This window comes from Plectropomus leopardus, chromosome 9 (assembly GCF_008729295.1).
Source record: "Plectropomus leopardus isolate mb chromosome 9, YSFRI_Pleo_2.0, whole genome shotgun sequence".
Lineage (NCBI taxonomy): Eukaryota > Metazoa > Chordata > Actinopteri > Perciformes > Serranidae > Plectropomus > Plectropomus leopardus.
Window position 1 is genome coordinate 8,586,399 of NC_056471.1, and position 22,688 is coordinate 8,609,086.

Genomic DNA, 22,688 nt, shown 5'->3' on the forward strand with positions numbered 1-22,688 from the left:
GTCTCTCCTATGTCCAAACAATGATGGCTTATAACGGGTTATTTTTGTTTTGCACGTGCACAGTTAAAACATTCAGGAAAGTGTTTCACTGGCTGCTGCTGCAGGGTGCATGTGTGGCAGCATGACAGCTCTTCCAAAGTGAAGACTGCTTCTAGCTTATGAAGCACTTGGTTTGATATGCAGCAGAGATTTCTAGGGGCACAGCATGCATTTTAACCGTCAATATCGTAAATGATCACGTTCATTTGATTGTGTGAGGCCAAAATAGTGATTGTGACTAATATTTGAGTAATTGTGCAGCACTCGTCTGGTCAGAGACATGGTTTACAAAATAAAATATTGCAATGTTATGAATTTAGTTGTTGAAATTTCAATATTAAGTGATCACTTGCTGTTAAAATTCAAATACTTTTCTATATTATTTGCTTCCATACTCAGGTGACCTGACTCTGCAGAAGTCCACATCTCCTGGACTTCTTTTTTTTGGTATCCTGAACTGACTGATCAAACAAACTGAGGCTATAATGTCAGCTCAGAGAAAGAAACAAACTCCTCCCTTGCACGACCACTGTTCAGGATTTTAAGATAAGTGGCAGCTGTCAGATCAGCCTCCAGCAAACTCGTACTATTCTTCCATTTAGAGAGAATCTGATGCTCCTCTCATGAATCAGGTCAGCTGCAGCTGTCACAGATCCACCACATCCTCCATTCAAACCGCCGCTGACACTGATGGAGCTGCTTTCACACTCATGTCCCGGGGTAAGTGCTCGGTGCTGCTCGAGCGCCTCTTGCACATACATGACTACATAGTGGAGTGAACTGACACCCAGCCTCCATTTCACCTTCAGACACTACAACCACCCACAGCAACAGCCACAACAAAGACATGAGTGGTACTCCTGCAGCACAGTTTGTTTTCCCTCATATCTCTGCTGTAATGTCGTTTCTCTGCACTCGCTTCTTTTGAATCATGTTGGTGGAAAGAAAAAGTTCAGCTTTTGTGTTTTGGTGTTTTGCCCCCCCTGGCACCACATGCAGCATTATTAGAATTCTGCTCTGCCTTCCTGCGGACATCTCTCTGAATCAGCCACCTCCCCCACATGATACACCATATCAATACAGGCTACTTCGCAGCTCCCCATCACACACACACACACACACACACACACACACACACACACACACACAGAAAGTGATACTTCCTTCAAATCACAGCAAGCCACCCTCAACATTTAACTTCATCAATCTTTTATTAGCTGTATGCCTCAATGAAGAACTCATGTTGCATTAGGCTGTACAGCAAGCCCCCTGTTTCGCATTTACTCACCAAATTTTTAGCAAGCACAAACTTCGGAACAATTATAAAAGATGACTGCAAACCTTCAGGTTGTTCTGTATAAATTAATGACAAGGATATATTATGGATGACCAAAAAATAGGACCAAAAATGCACTAAATATATGAGAAGTGGCTGCATATTTCATGCTTTTGCAAAATGTAAAACAAAAGCTCATTAAGACGGAAGAGGAAGAGCTGAGATTTATGGAAATCCTACCTAAAGTGCAAGCTTGGCACCATAACTCTGTCTCATTCAGGATATTACTTTTTAAATTTTTATGCATTGCTTAAATTTTGTCTAGAATGATGAAAGACGTTTCAATGTCATCTCTGGATACAAAGGACAGTATGAAATACTGGAGACATGCTTGGAAAGTTTAAAATGTGTCACTTTTTTTGAAAAACAAAGCACATTTTTCAAATGAAAAAAAGAAGAATGTAATTTATCTATGACTTTATGCATTTTTTATAATAATGAAACCTTTTGCAACAGCTTGTATGTGGATCCTGTATCCTCCACATAAATGGAATATATTATCGCCGTTTGTAAGAATGAGCGAAAGCAGAGAATGTGATCATTGTTGATGATGCAATGTTTGGTAATGCAACATTTTCTGCACACATACACACTGACAAACAATAAATCCATATTAGATTATTCCAGTGGTTCCAAATCTGTGGTTCAGGACCCCCACACAAAGTCACAAGACAAATTTAAAGGGGCACAGATGATTAAGAGAATAAGAAGGCAGAAAACACATGTGTGATACATCAAATTATGGGTTTTTTTGTTTGTTTTTTGTTTTTCTGTCAGACTGTCCTCTAATATTTGCTTATTTTTGTGATAAATACAGAATTTTATCCCTAAAATGTGTCCATATAGACCAAAGACATAACTCTTCGGTTAAACTGGTCACAGCTGGTAGAAATATGCTACCACTAAAAGTGAGACATCAAGCCACAAAGGTTGGGAACAACAGTTGTTGCACATTACTCCATCAAACAAATCACATCACATTCGAATTCTACAAGGTCAGCGTCACTTCTCTGAATTCACGCCTTATCATTACGAAAATATTTGGTTTCAGCATGAAGAGACCTTCACTATTTTACTGTATGAAAGCCTCTGTGTCACACAGCCAAGGCCATGTGATGTCCTCACTGCAGGCCTTTGCTATATTAGCTGAATGCTTTGTGGATATTTTTTTATTAAAAAGCCTACACACTATAGAAATATTTTACATTTTTTTCTGTGGCAACCCACATCTTGAAATCACATCCTTTTATATTTTACTACAGTAGCTCCAAATATGGGGTCCAGATATCCCTGTGAGGATTTAGGGCGTCTGCAGAATATCTGGAATTGCTTTATGTTATTCCAAATGTTAACAGTTAGCACATGTTGGGAATGTAAGAGAGAGGGTTTTTTTTCTTTGATGTTTAAGTCTCACTTTTGCTATATTGGTACAGTTTTCTGCAAAACTCTTTGTTACATGTGACTCAAAGGGACAAAGAATTGTTTTCCATAATGCCACTCATATTGGGCTTCTTATAACAACTCACATGTTTTGTTGTCATTTACTTTACTTCCTTGGTGTTGTGCTGCTGTATGTCTAACATTTGCTGCAAAATCAACCATTTTTCCCTTTTCTTCAGACTTTACCCGAAATCAAGGTATTGAAGCAATAACCCCTCTCTTTGTCACAAAATCATTTAACATTTAAGGATAGATAATGACAAAGGTGATCAGAAACCATTTTTATGACACCAAGTAAGGAAATGTTATATGTCTAATTTGTTATACGGGTACAAATGAACAAATATTCATGCTGTTTGCCAAAAAGTCATATTTAAAAGGATATTTTGACGATTTTCAACCAGCTTTGGATCACAGCAGTGTGGGTGTTATGTGTAAATGAACTGTGATAAACAGCAGCCAGATCTCCCTGCTCATCTGTCACGGCTCTCAAATGCAGACTGTATTCATTTCTGTAACTTTAGGGGTAAGAGTAACTTTAGGCCCATAAAACCAGAGCACACTGTAAAACTAAGCAGTGCTGAACAAATATAAACCAAGATTATGTTACCGCATGGGTTATTTTTTCACCAAAATGTCTTAAGAACAATATTTGGTGCGGTATTTAGCTGTAACACCAGTTAATAAAAAAAGAGGCGGCGCCATACTGTTTCTCTACTGAAAACCGGAAGCTGAAAATACTGAGATTAAATGGTAAAACTAAGCAGCGCGGCCAAATTATTAACTCATTTTCTGTTGCTGTGTCGCATATTTCTCCGCTCAGTTGTTTCCAGTAACAAAAAATATGTTAGCTTACCATTTAGCTGTAATTTGAGATTGTTTATTCCAGCCAGTGGTCATATTGTCCTCAAACTGCCGGTCTTCTTCTTCTTCTTCGGTTTGTAAACGACGTTATGGTACATTACCGCCACCATGTGGTGTGAAGTGTGGATCAAAATGTCTAGTATATGTATAGTATATGAATAAATAGATTGGAAAAGAAGAGAAAAACTCTATATCTTCTAAATTATTTAAATTCCTCTCAGATACTGAAATAATAGTCTAATCTATAGGATTAATTCGCTGACTTCTTCTCTCGGTTAGTTTTAAATGTTCTATCTCTGTTTTCTCTGGTCATGTAGCACCAATTTCAAAAGTATCTGTGTCTTTCTACAGCAAAGACAGCCTTGTTAAATGAAAAAAAACCATCATGCAGCGGTAAAATATGCTATTCTTGAGGAAAGTTGTTAAAATTTTCAGCTTCACTCCAACACTTAAGTGATGTACATATTTCAAATAACTTAGTGGGTATTAAGAAATATTATCTCTATGTCTCAACATTACCAAATCCTTTGCATAATATTTTTTTTTGCTGTTGTTGGGTTGTTGCTGTTTTTTTAAATCTGATGGAAAATATATATATACTTTTTAATGACACAACTTTAATACTTTTATCAATTATGATGGTTTATTAACTAACATAATGTTTGAGCTTACGTTATATAGCTATTTAGTGATACAGAGCTATTGCAGATAGGCCCATGCAAAGAAATGACATCACAATAACCAAAAATACCACTGTAGGAACAGGTAGACCAGTTCTATTGCAGAGTTCAAAGGGTTGGAGGTTCAGTTAGAAGCCAGAGGTGTAAGTCAAAGTCATATATGTAAATAGAGACATTTCCAAAGAAATTTCTTTTGAACAAACTTTGGGGGAATATTTAAAGTTTTACATCTGTTGTCTTTGAGACCCAAAACAGAATTAATGCATTGCTCTCTTTAGTGGACTTAACATGTCATCATTTCAAAAGCATGTTCATTCTAGCTAGTTTTCCAGCTATTCATAAAATTAGGAAAAAATCATGAGTAAATCAAAGATTATGCATGTTTTTTTATGTTGTTAAAGAGGATTCATTGTCTTCAGGACTTGAAACAGAACATCAGGTCCACTTACTCTCAAATCTGTTTTACATTAATCTATAAATCTGGATTTGTCCTTTGCCATAGCAAAACACACCATCGACTGGCATATGTATATGTGCTCTATGTATAGGTTTGTGTGTATAAATGTGGAAGTATCTGATGTTTTTCATGTAGTCATGTGGTGTATAATGTATTTGTGAACCTATGTATTTATGTGAGGCCCTGTACAGACTGTGGCAACACATTTCTTTAGAAAATGTCTGTATTTACATGTATGGCATTGGTGCTTTATCACCAGTCACTTAAAGCACTGTACTACCAGCTCACTTAATAAAACCAGCAATTAATCTGCGGTAGAGTACCTGTGGGCATCAAGGGACTGTGTAAACTAAACTACCTCTTAACTGGCCAGGATGGATTGTCTTTTGGCTGACTGGTGGATTGATTTCCAGGGTAAGTAATGGTTCTGAGCCGCCTGGAGTGCAGGGAGGCCGATTCCTCAGTGAAGGTGCACAGCTGGGCTGCTCTGCCTCAGATTTGGAGGGTGGGGGGTAAATATTTCTCTTGGCCTGCTATGTTGATTCCCCCTCTGACTGGCAGATAAAATGCTTGATGGCCTGGGTGGAGGCTGTGTGATTAAAGGTGGTTGCACAGAGAGATGCAGCGATTGGAGCTGCGTGCACCCACAGATAGGAGATTGATAGAGGTAGAGGGAGCATGACAAAATATGCCTCAAAGTGCACCAAACATCTCTCCTGCTGTTTGGTTTGAATCATTTTGTGATTCATTACACTCTTCGATGTTCATGGAACATTTAGCATTATTTGGTAAACCACTTTGAATCCGGTGGGAGTGAGTCGAGTGAGAATTGCATGCTGAGAACGGACGGAAAACTGTTAACCTGGAGCACTTCCCTGTGCTGACATGACACCAAAACACCCAATTAACATTTGCAGCTGGCTGTGATTCAGCCACATGAGAGGCATCTCCATTTACATACTGAATCAGAATGCATGCAACAGGCTCCAGCAGTGCACAAACATGCTGCGTTCTGCAAAACAGCATTCTAGTTGTTCCTCTGTCCCGCTAACACCTGAATTATTACACCATTATCTCAGTGGGTTTCTTCTCATGCCTCAAAAGTCAAGTTTCTCAACACACATTCCCCTCTCAACTGAGCCAGAGTCAGTGACATTTGAGCTCCAGGGAACAGTAATTATCCCTTTGGATGATTGTATCTTTTACAGATTTGTTTCCAGGGTGGTCACAATTCATCTCACACCACTAATCTATATTCTGTGACAATGTGGCTGAGGAAAAGCTGCCAAGAGAGCGGCCTGAACATGACTATTAATCAACTCTCACAAAGGAAGAGTGCTGATCTGTTTCTTTGTGCGCAGTCCATCATTTTCTTCATGCAAAAAGATGCTCCAAGCACTGACCAAATCAAAGTTAGTTTACTTGGCCCACTTGCCTTTACTTGATTGCTTTGGATCAATACTGGAGAGAATCAATTGTGCAAGCTTGTTATTCAACAGTTAACTGATGGGTTTATATAATTCAACCTGTATTTTCAACGAGATACTTTTAACGTGGCCAACAGATTTTTTTTTTCCCAAAACAGGTTGGTAAATGTCCAGCCAGAGGGATGGAGAGTGTGTGTGGGCTGGCTCTCACAGCTGAGAGAAGTCAGCAGCCTTGAAATGGTGTGTATGAAAAGGCTTGATGGCTTCAGAGAGCTGATCTGAAACTAAACAGTGGAACTGAATCAGTGTTTAAAGTCAGAGCTGCTACACAAGAGCAGATAATCTGAGGATGCAGGTACCACATCATGTGCGTAAAACCCGTGGAGCTACATGCGCAAGCTTGAAGTTGGAGACAGTTACCTGACACCGGGTTTTCGGGGACCCACTTGGAGCCCGGATGCAAAGACTGGAACACCGCGCGCACCTCCTGGCAGGTCGGCACCTGTCCGCCAGGCAGGGAGAACAGCTGGAGGAAGGCGCACAGAAAAAGCGCACCGTGGACTGATAGAGCGAGCATGGCAGGCGGAGCAGACACCAAACCCGGACTGAATATAGCAACAAACAGAACTTCAACACATTAGAAGTTACAGGAGCATCCTGTGTTTGCGCTGATGAGGTGAAGCTGCAGCTCGCGGCTCGGCACTGATCAGCATCCTCGCGCTTCTTCTTCTTCTTCTTTCTCCTCTGCGCTCCGTCCGCTTGGGAAGCCCTCTCGGTTGAGCCTCTTGGTGAAGCCGATGCTGATAACTTCTGAGCCGCTCTTCACTCTGACTCTCAGCTCGCTGCACAGATGAACGAGCCCCGAATACATGCGCGCGCGCCCCCCTCCGAAAAAGCGCGCGTCACAGCGTGAACCTGCGCGTACAGAGATCTCCCCTCTCGTGTAATAGTAGTGATGCGAGCTGATACATTGTGTGGCTGCAGGAGTGGAGATAGAAGGAGGGGAGCGTGATGCGGTGCACGAGCTGTTAGATGAATGGCAGTGTGTGTTATAGGATGGAATTAGGGCGCGCAGTGTGGCCTGGAGATGCACATATATCACAATAAAAATGACACATAATCCTGGTACATGATCTGAAAACGAGCTTTTATTATTCAGCCACATGGAGAAAGTGTACAGAAAGCAGGTGGGATAATCAGAAATGTGTACAAACCTGAAAAAAGTTAACATAACAGCCCCTTTTTTATCTTTACTACTTACACAAATTTAATTTGTTAACGTTATCTAATGACATTTCATTTATTTACACTGATTATCTCTCTTCTTCACTTCTCAAGTGGGCAATTATTTTTCTTCCAATAAGCTCCAAAGGGCCAATAAAGCTGAAATGGTGCCACCTAGTGTTCAGTCTGCACGTAAGAAGCCAGAAACATTTCAAACTCGCATTCTCTGCAGATTGAACAGAGTTAACCCTTCGAAACTTGGTTTGATTTCTTTTTTAAAAAAAAAAAAACATGGGAAGAAAACTATGAGCAACTTAACAAAACATAACACACAATTTGTAAGAAATAAGTAAATAAAGTTACCAGAAAATCACCTGAAAATAAGCATAAAAACACAAATAAACATGAAGATGACCCCCAAAAACCATGCTGAAATAAAATATTTAAAAAAGAACAACAATTTACTATTACTATTACAAATTGTTTTTTAACTTATTTTTAATATTAATTATAGTTATATAGTTATAAACATAGTTTTCTTGACATTTTTATTTATCTATGTATTTTCTGTAATAGTTTTCAAGTCATTTTCTTATCACCAGTTGCTAATTTCTTGTATTTTGTGAGACATTTCTTCCCACGTTGATTATTGCCTTTTTCCACATCAAATTTTCACAGTAATTATTTTTTAAAAAATGCTCAGGTAAAAAGGCTTGTGAAAGCCATGCAAACGCAGCACAAGAAAACTGATGTCAATCCTGGTTTTAAGGGGTTATTAAACCACAGAAAAGCACATCTATAGTCTGACAACCTGTGTGTTTCTACACAAATTGCAATTGAATACATGTAAAGCTGTTCACAGCATCTGGCGGATTGCAGATGGATACTGTGCAATTTCTTCCATTTTGTGTAGTATTGAAATTGTGAAGTCATCCACCTGAAAACAGCGAGACAAGCAGCAATGTCAACCATAATGCTAAGATGCCTGTAGAGTCTGACATGACTGCAACAAGGGGGCAAAAAAAAATAACAGCTGCTCTCTGTGCCTGCGGTGAATATGACTTTTACTCTTTCAAGTGTTCATCAAAGCTTGGAATAACAGAAAACAACAAAAAAATCTCTTCCTTTGGCTGCACGTCTGAGAAACAGAGAGCTTTGCATGGATTTGCACAGCAGAGACTGGCACAAGCTGAGAGCAAACCAACAAAACTCACTGTAAACCCGCATGAGTTCCACCTTCGAGTGTAAACAGGCTGCCGTGTGAGGGAAGGTGACCTGCAATACCTTAAGTGCACAAACTGCAGTAGATCAGAGTGTACTACCTGCACTGTGAGCACTTTGGAACTGCATAGTCAACAACACGTTTATTATGAGTCAGAAAGTCACAAAAGATGTCTGAGGGCACAAACACACTGACGGGATATTTCTGCTCTCTTTTAAGCAATGTTTTCTTATTTTTTAAAGTTTTTTAAGATAAAACTGCTCTGTGCTACCTGTCTGTCCGTCATCGGTGATGATTTCTATGGGATAAAAAGAACACGTTGGCTCCAGCTGACAGGAGTATTTTTCAGGCCAGATGTAGTGAAATATACTTGAGATCCTGAAAAAAGAACAAGCCCTCCAGCCAGAAGGAGCAACTAGGGCAGTAGATACTGAACTACTTCACTAACTACACTAGATGCACCTTAGCTGGAGGACCATAAGGAGGCAGAAGGAGTCAGAGCGGATTGATGCACTGGATTACTTCCAGTTCTCCAGGCAAGATGCTTCCAGTCTGGACGCTCTGTAACAGAACAAAATCAATTGATAGTGACATATGGAGACAAATATTTAATCTCATCCTATAACTCAGTATTGGAGAATGGATACATGTGCTGGGCGATTTGCCGTTTATGCAGTGTGTGCAGGTCATTAAAACCTGTACAATCAGGGACGTATTAAAAGATAAAACAAACTTCTGCTCATGCATCTGCAAGCAAATTCTTTTTAAAAAGTTTTAAAAAATAAATAAATGATAAATGAGAAGCAGAATAAGTTTAAAATGCATAATAATACTAAACTTCTGGTCATACATCTGCAAGCAAATTCCTAAAATTAAAAAATATTAAATTGAGAAGCAGAATAATTTTAAAATACATAATACTGAACTTCTACTCGTACATCTGCAAGCAAATTCCTAAAAAAAAGTGAAAAATAAAAATTGAGAAGCAGAATCATTTCAAAATATGTAATAACACTAAACTTCTGCTCACACATCTGAAAAAAGGTCTGAAAAAATTGAGAAAAATTAAATTAATTCAATTAAAATTGAAAAGCAGAATGATTTTAAAATACATCATTTGAGATTGTTTGCACTGTTTAGAGACTGGAGGTGGATAGTTCATTCATCACTACATCATTAACACAAAGACTTAGAAATGTTTTGACTTCAAAGTTATTCTAAATAACACGACATATACCTTCTAATTTGACTTTTAAAGGGCAAATGTATAGTCAAATTTAGTTTAGTGTCTTAATCTGCAGGTGTCAGATAAATGTAGTCGAGAAAACATAATTTCCTCTTAAAATGGGAATGGTCTGGGAATGGTCAGGTTAAGCACAAAAAGCTTAAAATTGTTCTACTTTACACGACGTTATACTTTTACACTACAACACTCTTCACTACAGTTTAAAGGCAAATATTGTACTTTTTACTACACTGATTTTATTTGAGAAATTTAGCTAGTTACTTTGTAGGTTTAGAGTACCAAAAAGAAATTAACTAATAAATAAGTACGTGTTATTGTGGATTAAGCTACCCAACAGTAGGCCCAAAGTAATTAAAGTGAGCTCAACTTTAACCAGCTGCAAGATTAAAGTGATGAACACAATAATGCATCAGTAATTAATATCAAATATTATTCTGAAATAGGTTATTCTGCACAATGAGTACTTTAAGTCATTTTGGTACAACTTAATTACTTCTACTCAAGGAGGATTTTGAATGCAGGACTTTAACTTGTGTCAAAGTATTTCCACACAGAAGTACTTTTACTTAAAAGATCTGAGTACTTCCACCACTCTTATTTAGCAGCCAACATGAGTAGGCCTGAATCTAGTTTACTTTTCAACATTATGAGTTTACGTCACAATTTAATTAAAAGATTTTGAAACATTTCTGAAAAATAGTATTTGCTTGAAACGCTTTAATTAAGTTTATATAAATGGTATATTTCAATTAATAGTTCACTTTTAGTTTTTAATGAATCACACTGGTTATTTGGGATAAAAACACTGTTTTGCTGGTTGTCCTTGCACAGCACACACGTGGGGGGAGTTAAAACGTTGAGGCTCTAGCTTCATAGAATAGAAGCAGAAAAAGTTATTATAAACAATACGTATATATTTTCTTGCGAGCTCTTCTCTTCTATAAGGCCACTATATCACTGAGCTATAATGAGCGTGTAAATGTGGTCTTTGCGCTCTGCGTGCAGCTTTAACAAAGTGGCGCCAACAGCGTCTCGTGATGTGACGATGAGCGCGTCAATTAAAAAAATGATCTCAATCACGTCCGCGTTTAAACAGTTACGTAACTAACATAAACAGCAGCTGGTAAACAGTGGGAGGCTGGATTTGTTTTTCTTCACGGATTATTAAAATAAGAGTCTGGATCAGCCCGATGTGCCAGTGAACCTAACAAAGACTTCAACACATCAACTTCTTGTAGCCTAAACAAAAGTTTGTGACTCCGGAAGAACAAAACACAGAGTTTGACTCTCAACTCATCTTAATAATGCATTATACACATTAAGATTAAAGCACAAGAACATGCTGTTTTTTTCTTTAACGGATCAACAGCCCGATAAGGAGAAATAACAAACATTTTTCAAAATAAAAGCTTTTAAAACTAAACAAACACGTTTAAACACTAGAAAGATCACGTGCGTTAATGTGTGCTGAAAAAAAGACAAAAAACACATCCTACCTTTGCTTTGTGTTGGGGTTCATACCGTTGACTGAATCCACTATTGCTACACATCCTGCAGAAAACTCCCAATATTAGTCCGTACCTTAGCCCGCAGATGTTGCACCCTCTGCAGCCCTCTTTGCCACCCTCTTTGCACAAACAAAAAGTTCGGTCATGCATGAAATTGTGAGAGCATCTTTTATGTTGTTTTTCTCTTAGTGGGGGTGGGGAGAGGAGCGCAGGCGACGCAATCTTTGCGGATGCCGTCCTTTAATCCTCCCAGAAACGTGCGATTCTTCGGTTTTTGGGCGTCAAACGGAGATTTTTCTGCTGTTGAAACATCCCCGGAAAACTTTTCTTTTCCTTGCAAAGTCACAGTTTGCAGAGTGCAGCGCGGGTAGTTTTTGTGAACCCATCTAGCTCATCCATTCACAGCGCCTTGCTGGTCAAAGGAACCCAGGAGGCTTGTGACCTGTAACCCCTGTAAACCCTGCCCCCACATAGTCTTCTGCTGTCTGCAGGAACACGTCTCTCCACCATCCCGCCTCATGTGCACACAAATATCACTCAATAATATTGCTATTAACATCAGTGCAGTTTACTGAGATCCCAACCATCAAGAGCTGCAGTCTTTCCAAAGCATGGTGGCACTTCCTGCACGGTGGGAACGGGCTGCAAGCGTTGCCTTATTTGCCTTCTTCCCCGAGTGAACTTTAACCTACTTTCCCATACTGTATTTTCTCTGCCTCTATAGGCTGTGACTGGTGCACTTTAAAGGAAATAAATTGCAGCTGCCCGCTTTGACTTGATTCTCTCAGCCAGCATGTCTGATCTCATGACGGCTGCCAGCGATAGCAGAGGAAGGTTAATAATGGTCAAACATTTCAAGCGCATTTGCAAAAAAAGAAAAGGGTTTAGTTCATGCATGGGAGATCATTGTGCATTGTGAATTTAAATGTGACTTTAAGAGGAAAAAAGCTTGGTTTCATTGAGGCATAATGATGCTTTTTTTTTTTAGTTTTGGTAAATTTGCAGGGATTATAATTGATCTCCTCACAGACAATAGACTGGCAGCCTATAGAGCAGGCCTCACGTTGGATACCTCCTGGTAGGATGGAATGTGTCCCACTGGTTTGAACTGGGCTTACAAACTGGGAGGAGGGGTTATTTTTAGCTATATTCATTTGCATCACTGGATAAATAGGTTTGACAAAGCAGCGACTGACTGATTTCAATGTATACAAGTTAGGCAAATACACATCCACGCATCATTACCACCATAGAACACATGACATCTGACCCAGCTAGCAAACTTTGGTTTTAAAAATGTTCTGAGAATGGTACAATGCAATGTTTTAGTAATGTTTTCAGCAGCAAGTTTTCTCTTAGTTCCCAGAAACGCTCTTCTCAAGGTTAGAGTAACATTCTCTATAAACAGCAAATCATTTTTTTTCTTAGTAGATCACGTTACATTACATTTTTATTTTTTAAAACGGTCTGTAATCTCAGTCCTAAATAACACGTTCTGAATGTTGCTTTGAAAATGCTCTTCCTTTGTTCTCATGTAACATTGTGGGAACGTTTTATAAAAGAACATTGTATGATCTGTCCCCTCTTAACATCAACAAAACATCCTCAGAATGTTGCAGTTAAAACGTTCCGCCTTAGGCCGCAGTTAACCTTAAATAAACATTATTTGAATGATAAACATACTGAAAAGGTTCTTTGAACGTTAGATTAAAACATTTTCTTTAAAACATTATAGCAACTTATAGGTAACACTACCTGATGTTGTGGGAATGTTCCCTGCTAGAATCACATTAATTTAACCTTTCACTCAATATTTTAATGTTTTATCTAAGAAACTTTTGGAATGATCATTAACACCAAACACTAAACCAATGTGGTGCTCTCTAGGATCAGTTATGAACATAACACTAAGTCTTATTAATGTAGACATTTGTAAAGATAAACTTCAGAATTATACCCTTAGGTTACGTAACCCTTAGGGCCCTCTTTAATATTACACTCACTTGTATCGCTGTGCGCAAAAAATGTGATTTTCAAAATCAAGCTTTAAAAAAAAGTATTATAATTAATATTATTTTCTACTTTCATTAAGTAATGTTTTCAAACATCAGGCTTTAATTGTAAATATCCAATCTTCATTCGTTTTCAGAATGTTAACCCTTTAAATGCCAGTTTTTTGTCATGATGCCACTGTGTTTTTAGATGAAAAAAAAAGATACATTTCCAATATACTACATGCTGTGTAGATTTATTTATTAATTTACCTATTTTTATTATCACAGCCTAGGATATGTCAATGATTAGCACCAACATTGATTTTTATACATTCTTATTTTTTGTGTGCAGTTTTAAAAACTCACACTCACAGCGCTCTGCACACAAAATGCACAAATGCATTTTCTATCAAATATTAAATATTCATTTATTTTCAAAAATGTTAACCCTTTAAATGCCTGTGTTTTGTCATGATGCCACTATGGTTTTAGGTGAAAATAAATCTACTTTGCATTTAGTATATTGACAATATTTTATTTTTTTATTATGATTATCACAGCCTGGTGTATGTCAGTGACTTGCCTCAACATTGCAGGGCTCAGAAAGACACCCAGAAATAATACAATGCATGTTATGATGCTTTGATAGCTGTGGGATCAAAAATTGCACTTTGAATGGGTTTCAGTGGCGCATTTTTTTGCACTTAACAATAAGAATGTAACAATCTTGTTCACATGGTGTATTTTAGACTTATTGTAGGAGCTGAGCTGGAAATTACAAGATTTAACAAAAACACACAGTCCTGCTAAAATGTATGTCATGTGCATGGACACTGTCAAAATTATTTAATATTTATATTATATAAAATATATAATATATTTATTATTTTAAAAAAAAAAATAAAAACAATGAAAAGCATGTAAAATGCACCAAACAGTCCTAACACAGGTGTTTTCACTTGTCTGATTAGACTTTGGCTCAGGTGGATGTCGGGTGGAGCTATGCTGATAATGAGATCATAGAAGTACATGTACCAGTTAGAAAGATGAAGGTTTGATTTACTGTAACACATGCAACACACCCAATCGGTAATGAGAAGAGGTCTAATCAAGTACACTGAGTGAAATCACCTGTGTGGGTGAACCTGACTGCATGGGGCCTTCCAGCTGCTGCTCATTAAAAGCAGTAGCTGTATCCACTAAACCGCTGAGGCCACACAAAAATTAATTGCCATAAAGTTTTATTTTCATGAATGCTTTCACACTTTTATCCTTTATAAAGTTATGTACATATAATTCGCTCCCATGGTAAATAAAGAAAATATCCAGAGTGTGGAAAGAGAAGAAGGGGGGAGGGGAGAAGGCAACAGAGTAAAAAAAAAAGTAAAGCACAACAAATATTGAAACAGAGAACTTTAAATCATGAAATATATAGAATTGATCTTAAGGGATTTGTGTTGAAATCTACATTATATTGCCAGTGATTTATATTTATATACTCAGAATTAGAGGTAGGGTAATAGAAACATGAAATGCTTTCATACAACCAATGCAATTGGGCCAATTGTTGCCAACAGCTCCACCTGATGGGACAACTGTGTACAGCATGTCCTTCCCAAAGTGCATGTCATGACTGAACTCAATTCTTCAGAAAGTTTGTGCACACTTAAAATACCCAAATTAACATATTCTGGATTTTCAAAAAAAAAAAAAAGTTCAAAATGGGTTATTTTTTTTACACAACAGTCAGAAAATCATGTATATTATTACAGCCTGTTTTGCAGCAGTTTGTCAGCAAGCTGTAAGTTTGTTTGTGCTCGTGGATATATTAATAATGACTCTTGTGCACGTGGGTTAAGCCCAGTGTATTAATATAGTTTTAAAACAATTGTTTCACATTAAATAATCACATAGGAGTTGAGAACTTAAACACACTTTCAGACAAACTTTCTTTCATATACTGGTGACATGATGGTGCACTGTGTGCAGGACTTCAGTCTATTTGTGCATAATGTACCACATTCACAGCAGAGTTCCCAAATTATATTATGGATCCGTAAAGGCCTGACGCTGCTGGCCCTGTGACTATCCGGTGCAGTGGACCAAATAGTGATTTTTTGAAAAAAACCTAATTAACCACAACTGGAAAAACTACTTTGAGTGCAGTCTATTGATCAATATTAAAATATATAATAACACTCACATTAGAGCATAATGTAGTTGGTGATAACGCTACACTAGTTGTGGATCTAGGAAATAAACTAGTAATGCATTTGGGACTTGAAATGTACATATTTACCCTTTTCATATCGACTTTGGTTTAAAAAGGTCTGGAATTTTACATAATCATTACGATCCATTAAATGTCTTTAAATAAGGCAACGTTCATCACAAAGTACCACACTGCAATTCATTATGAATTAACGTGTGTCTGGCACCACCCAATGAAATATTTAAGTTTAAAAAATCTAGTTTTCCATTGTGAAAACCAGGTCGCAGTCCTTGTTCAGGCTTGAACATATACATCAAGTTTAGGCATGCGTACAAAACCACTGCTGTGAATTTGAAACTGTCAAATAAAATATCTCGTCGGGGAAGGAGAGGAAAGAGAACACAGCATTTGCAAACTCAAATCCCATGAGGTATATACTAGAAGACTGTGCGCACAGACAACATATTTCTTGCAATCCCTAATATGCCATTTTCATGACAATGGCAAGAGTAAGGCAATTATTTCAACAGAAGTCTTTTAAAGAAATATTACGAATCAGTGATGCACGTGAGGAACGCAACAAATTCAGTGCTTGTCAACCAAAACAAACTCGCTATTGTTTTAAAAGTGCATGTGTTTTTTTTGACAATGTGTTGACATCTGATAGGATGTGCTGTCTGACGCGTCACAGGTATGTTACAGTGTATTCTATTAAAATAGGAATATGATCAGAAAAGAAGAAAAAAATGTGACAATCAAGGTCCTGCATGTGAGCATCTGCCTCCCTCTTTTCTTTTTTTTTGTATTATCTGGTGTTAAAGTAACTCACTAAATGGATAAGAGTTGTTTAGTAAGATTAAATAGTTAGTTTAGATTTTTTTTTAGGTGTGGTTATAAAAGATAATTATCTATAGTCAGTGTATTAAACACAGCAGGTGTCAGTCGGCACACCCCTACTTCAGAGAAGCAGGCAGGAGTGCCGACACGGATGATGAGCAATGTGCTGCAGTGGACGCAATATGTATTTAAGCCACCTAAAAAAAAAACAAAAAAAAAACCATATATATATCTTCGTTTAAGTGTACACTACATTTGAAATATTTTAAAAATACTTTTACCACTTTACCTTGATGTCAAACAGCGATTTCTGAAGGGGATCCTAAGCCGATATATCACTCTTTTCAAAGCCACCAGACTACACAGAGAAAAAAACGTAATTTAACATTGCAGAATACAGGGACTCCTGGTCTATTACTGCCGCTATCACTGTTTGTTTGTGTAACTTTGTGACTGTGGTGTTTTAAAGGGTTAATTCAGATTCACTGAAGTCACACAGTAACACAAACTGATCGAGGCAGCGGTAGACCAGCAGCTGCTCCTGTGTTCAGCAAGCTAAAATGACTGTCTTTCTAAATGGAGTCTGGTTTTTCGTAGAGCGAAATAAAGGTTTCAGTTTTCCATCAGAAATCAGTTTGGTGGCATGATAAGACAGTGAAAATATTCGAAATATAGCGTACACTTATACAAATATTATTTTTTTAGGTGCTCCTGTCCACAGCAGAACATTGCTTAGCTTCCATGGTGGTACTTCTGCCTGCTTCTGCAAACTGGGGGCTTGCGAAGGGCCATCTGCTGCATGTAACACTGACTATGGATAACGGATAAATACCCCCAAAAATCAGAACTATCCCTTATAGCTGACATTGTCCATTTAAGCAAAGTTTTCCAGTCAAACACTTTTTCAATTCTCAAATCCAGTGTAGCAGGTGTTCAATGTGTCAAATCAAAAGGAAAGGAGGGAAGTTATTCAGGAAAATAGCAATCTCTGAAGAAAGTTAGTATGAAGTTTCTTCAGCCATAATGCTCTTATGATAAATTTACAATGTAACATACTTATGATGCATCGTTACGGGCAACACCTCCCTGTAAACTGCAATAGTATTTCTTGTGTTATGCAGTGCTTATGCTGTAAAGGAGAAATGCCTGAGTTGGCATACATCAAGTAGTTTAAAAACCCTTACATTAAATGTTACTGTTTGACAGAATCGTGTCTATCTGTGCTCTGTGTGTGTGGTTGAGATGGAGTGCTCCCAGTGAGATCAATTGGTATATCCTGGCTGTCCATGTGAGCGCTGAATGGATAGCTGGTACCCTGCAGCATTATCTGATGCCTTGTTTCTATTTCAGTCATGTAAGCCTCGCTGAGCGCAGCCTAAAAATCACAGCACAATTAATTGATTCCTCTACGGTTTTGATTTCCTCTTCCTGTGCCAGCTAATGCATCGGCAAGTACAGCACTGCAGGATCATTTCTGACCTCTGTAACCTCACACATGCAACCAAAGGCCAAATAACTACACCTTAAATCACCAGAAATTACTATGTGCTGACCTGGCCTATATGTTCCACGTGTCACCCTGCCAAAGCCGTATTTCTAAAGAGCATTTAAGTCCCTGTATAACACAACAGCTTACAATAAGGCAATAAACCAAACCTATGCAATTAGTTAGACTAAACAATATTCAGAGAAAAGGGTTACTGTATGTTTTAAACTGTTTACCATGAAGATACATTAGAAAAATAATATATTTACTTCTCTTCAGTGTCTCAGTCTCTAAAATATAGACACGTTTCTGAGAAAGACTTTCAAGAACACATGTTGGGTGTGAATGGGGTGATGTTTTTATCATTCTAAGGTCTCAGCCAGCAACAACGTATGTGGAAGGGTAACAGTGTAAGGTCCAACATTACAAGAACGGACTAAATGCATTTCATTACCGCTAAAGAAGAAGCACTATGGTTTAAATAACAGTTCTTGGCCCACTCAGGTTGCTGGATGGAAATCACCTCCATATCCACACTAAAAAAAACAGAAAGTGAAGGAAGTAATCTTTACTTTTTTTTCTCCTATATTTTGTAGTTAATATTAATGAAGCATGTCTTTTAGACTCTCTCTGCAGCTCCAGCCACCACCTGTACATCTACCACCTGATGGAACAGTCGTCTCTGCCGCTTTAGGCTTCCTCTGGAGCCGTGGGCCTCTTCAGGTCCCGGATCTGTTTAATCAGATAGTTCTTCTCATCACAGAACTGCTCATCCTCCGATCGGTCGGTCTGAAAGTGGCTCAGGAAGTCCACCAATTTGGTCTGGTTCTTCAGCAGGATGTCCAGCACAGGCTGAGTCTTGTTGGGGTTTGCAACGAAAACCTTTAAAAAGGGGAGAAAGTGTTGATGTGAACAGACAATTTGAGTTTCATTTTGAACTTAAAAACACTGCTTTCAGTACTTTACAGAATAATGGTAGCAGCATTTTTCTCTCTCAAAAAAAGATATGTAGCATTTCACAATAAAACTAGATTATTAAACAGTAAATTACTGCCATAACAATACATGTTCAATGAACAGACCTTAAACACATGGAACGCTTCAAACTGGATGTTTCGGCTGTTGTCTCTTAGCAAATTCATCATCAGCTTCAAGTTCTCTGCCCGACTGATGTATTTCGTCATGACAGTGAAGTTGTGTCTGTCCAGGAGAAGTTCTCCAAGCAGCTGGAAAAAAAAAACATGAAATGAAATTAGTACCTTGATAAACTAAAGTGAATATAGACACTTTGCTTTAAGTTAACATTTTTATTTTTTATAGGATAATGACAAATTCTGCATTTACACTAAGCAATCCTGTCACCGGGTAAATGAAGGCTCGATTTACAGCACAAAGGATGTCCATCAACCATTTTGCAACTAAAACAGGAAGAGGATAGCACTTTTGTTTTCCCTGGTAGCTATCAGCAGCTATCAGTAGCTATCCCCAGTTACCAAAGAGCATCAACGTAAGTTCTTTGCAGTCATTATTCCCAGTAGCAGAAACAGCAACAATATGGTTATCTTTGATACAGTGGCGCCAACAATAATACCACTTTGAAACACTAGGGGGGAAAGTAGAAAAGCGGTCGGTTTCCATTTAAAATGCACAATCACCTGAAGTAAGTGAGTCCGTCAAACTTAAATCTGTGGCTAAGACATTTGATTTGATAGAGCAGAGGAGCTTTTACCTTCAAAGACTGTCGTTTGGTGACGTAGTTCTCAGAATGCAGCAGCTTCTCATATTCTGTAAACACCTGATAGACATTTTACAAGTGTGTCAGACACAGCATGAGCATTGTTTCTATGAAAGATTCAAATCCAGACTAGAATGCTCACCCTGTCATAATTGTTTTCCAGAAAGTCTGCGCACATAATCTTGTGTCTTGTGAGGAGATCCTGAGCGGGAACAGAAAAGACCAAGATATTAGATAAGAGCTGCTGGTAGGAAGATGCTGGAAACAGAGAGAAAATACAGCAGTGTACCTTGAATGAGGCAAAAGCGTCTGAGGCAATGTCAAAGGTTGACAGCTCCACGTAACGGAAGAAAGAGTAGAAGTCTTCAGAGAAGAGCACCGTCCGTGCCAAAGGCTCGTGACGCAGGCACTCTCTCAGCATCATTCCACAGTTCAGAGCCACTTCTGGACTCTCATATCTGCGCACGTTAATACATGTCAGGCCCGTGCCACGTCATTTGCATCATCAGACTACAGCATAGGCAAGTTATGAAACATACTCTGTAGATGTAACAGAAACAAAAACAGCTAAAAATCAATATCACTTGAAGGTAAATCCACCCTAAATACTTTTAACACCGTCAATGAGGCATTAAATTTGTATTTGTACTGGCATTGCACTTCTATGTCTTATTTTCTGTGGTGAGGTATTTTGCTGTGCATGAGATATCTGATGACAATTCAGCATGCAGCTAAAAGGGAAGGTATTAGCTGAAGAATCATCTTACATGTCAGTGTTTACTGTCCTGTTTTGATGTTGATGTCTGACATTCAAACTGAATAGTCCTCTTCAAAGACATTACAATTTAGAACAGTCTTCAAAAACATGAAAAGTGGCATTTGTTCCACTAAGAACAGCCTCAGTCGACCAGAATGAAGTGCAGCCATTAGACACGTCGTTCTTCAAGTAGGCAGAATGACTCAGTTTCTTTTACGGCTGAAAGACCTGCACGCTGCTATCACTCTCTTCATCATTTGTTACCCACAGCTGAATACAACAAGTTCCCGCTCGTTCCTCTGGGAGTTGTTGAAACACATACAGGCTAATGCTGAAAATCACGAGGTAAGATGAGGTAAAGTGATTTTACTAAAAGAGATTTTGAAAAGTATCTAAAAATATTTGGTCACTGTTTAAAATGATCTCAGGATGGACTTGCCTTTAATACAAATAACTGTGCTTGTATTAAAAGCACATCAAACATGTATCAAATATCAAGTTCCTGTATCCTGAAAAGATGAACTTACCCTTTCAGAAGCATGAAGAGAATCTGTTGTTGCGTAGAGATGTATTCTACCGTGGGAGTACGGGTGCCAATCTGACGTCTCACGATGTTGCTGAACACATGAACCACATCCTTCTTCCCCTGTTATAAAAAAAAAAAAAACACTTTAGTGTCCAGCAAAAGGATCAATACTTTTCACATACATAAAGCGATTGAGAGAATAAATACAATTTCCCCACCTCAAAATCAATCTTTGACAGGTTTGCAATGAGAGAAATTAGGAGGTTGGTGTTGTACAGCTCTTGTGCAAGCTGAGCCACTGCTTCGGTTTGAGGCTCCTTGTCACCTGTTCCACTCAGTACCTCCTTCAGCGAAACCAGGTTTTTGGACACCTCTTCTACAACCTTAGTTAAAAAAAATAAACAGTTGATGGCTAGACTAGTTGTTGGTGTTAAGCATAATAGACAAATTTCAAATATGAGACAAACCTTTTCAAACTTTTTGCTGTCTCCAGCATCCAGCTTTTCCAAGCATGTCATTTGGCACATCAAATTCCTCACTGTTTCACCTGGACACTTCGGAGACTTGCCAAAAGGAAAAGGCATGGCTGCAGACTGGTGATCCGAGCCCAAATCTCTGATGAAATAAAACAGTGTTTCAGAGTACTATGACATGCAATTAAAGCACTTCCTGTACCTCCTTGCATGAGGAAATGGCTGCAAAGCTCTCACCTACAGAGAGCAACGATACAGCAAAGATATCCTGAAAATCGACACTCCGAAGTTAAACTATTGAGTTCCAGTGTAACAGACCATGACAGCACACACAGCCAGCTAACACTGCTAACATTACATTAGTTTTCAAAGATAACAGCGATAAAGTAACATTTCTACGACGTGTTTTATTCAATTAATAGTTTCTCTAAGCTCACATAAACCCCGCTGAGTTTAACGCTGACTGTCTAAGCGAAACGAGGATATGACGGGGAACAAGACGGCAACAATGTCAACGTTACAGAAGCAAAGTTGAGCTAGCTGGTGACCTAGTTAGCTGTCGCAAGAAACAGGCAAACTAGCGTCAGGACAGCGGGTACAATGGAAAACACACATAACACACTGCTGAAATATTCAGCTCAAGCTGTCAAGACTCACCGACTGAACTCTAGTTTTGAAGCTGAAGGAGGCTCGGTGGCTAAAGGTTAGCTAGCAGGCTAGCAAGTTGTCCCCACTTTCTTTTTTCCACTGTAACGCTAATTTGAACAGTCCGTAACGTTATCTGAGATCTGTGGCCGCAGTTGTTTAACGTGTTTCAACTGTAGCTACAAGTTGCTCAGACGGTCGACCTTCATAGCGGTGATATTTCATCTAAATCTCTCCTCTCGTGATCGTCTGTTACCTAACTTGCTAGCTGCCTAGTTGTAAAACGAGAGTTGCTTGGCTGGCCTGTCTGACAACTTCATTTCCCTGTTCTCCTCTGCTGAAACTCTCGTCCTCTCCGCATCCCGGGGACACTGGGCGGGTATGTTTTGCTTTACAAAATGACCGACACTAATGTCGGCCAATCACTTTGAACAAGGGGAAGCTGTGGTGACGCCCTCTCCGCTGAAGGTGTGCTTGTTTCAGGGCTCACAAATGTCGCGTGGGTGAACACATAAAGCGACACACGTGGAGCCCCTTGTACCGGGCTGCCCCTTAACAATAAACGAGTGCACCTACCTTC

At 38.6% G+C, this 22,688-nt stretch overlaps 2 protein-coding genes across 2 annotated transcripts in view; both read right to left on the reverse strand.

The window, feature by feature from the left end:
- Positions 1-7,028, reverse strand: part of gpc3 (glypican 3) — a 137,327-nt gene extending 130,299 nt beyond the window's left edge. The window contains exon 1 of the mRNA XM_042493550.1: positions 6,664-7,028. Coding sequence (XP_042349484.1) covers positions 6,664-6,820 — 157 coding nt within the window. The 5' untranslated portion in view covers positions 6,821-7,028. The remainder of the gene's footprint in view (positions 1-6,663) is intronic.
- Positions 7,029-18,189: 11,161 nt separating this feature from the next.
- On the reverse strand, positions 18,190-22,461 carry cab39l1 (calcium binding protein 39, like 1). The gene is made up of 9 exons (XM_042493062.1): positions 22,121-22,461; positions 21,458-21,605; positions 21,209-21,373; positions 20,992-21,110; positions 19,997-20,165; positions 19,850-19,909; positions 19,702-19,767; positions 19,055-19,198; positions 18,190-18,854 (listed from the first exon to the last, which is right to left on the reverse strand). The coding sequence occupies exons 2-9, from the start codon at positions 21,572-21,574 to the stop codon at positions 18,663-18,665; spliced, it is 1,032 nt and encodes a 343-aa protein (XP_042348996.1). The 5' UTR covers positions 21,575-21,605; positions 22,121-22,461; the 3' UTR covers positions 18,190-18,662.
- Positions 22,462-22,688: the final 227 nt, after the last annotated feature.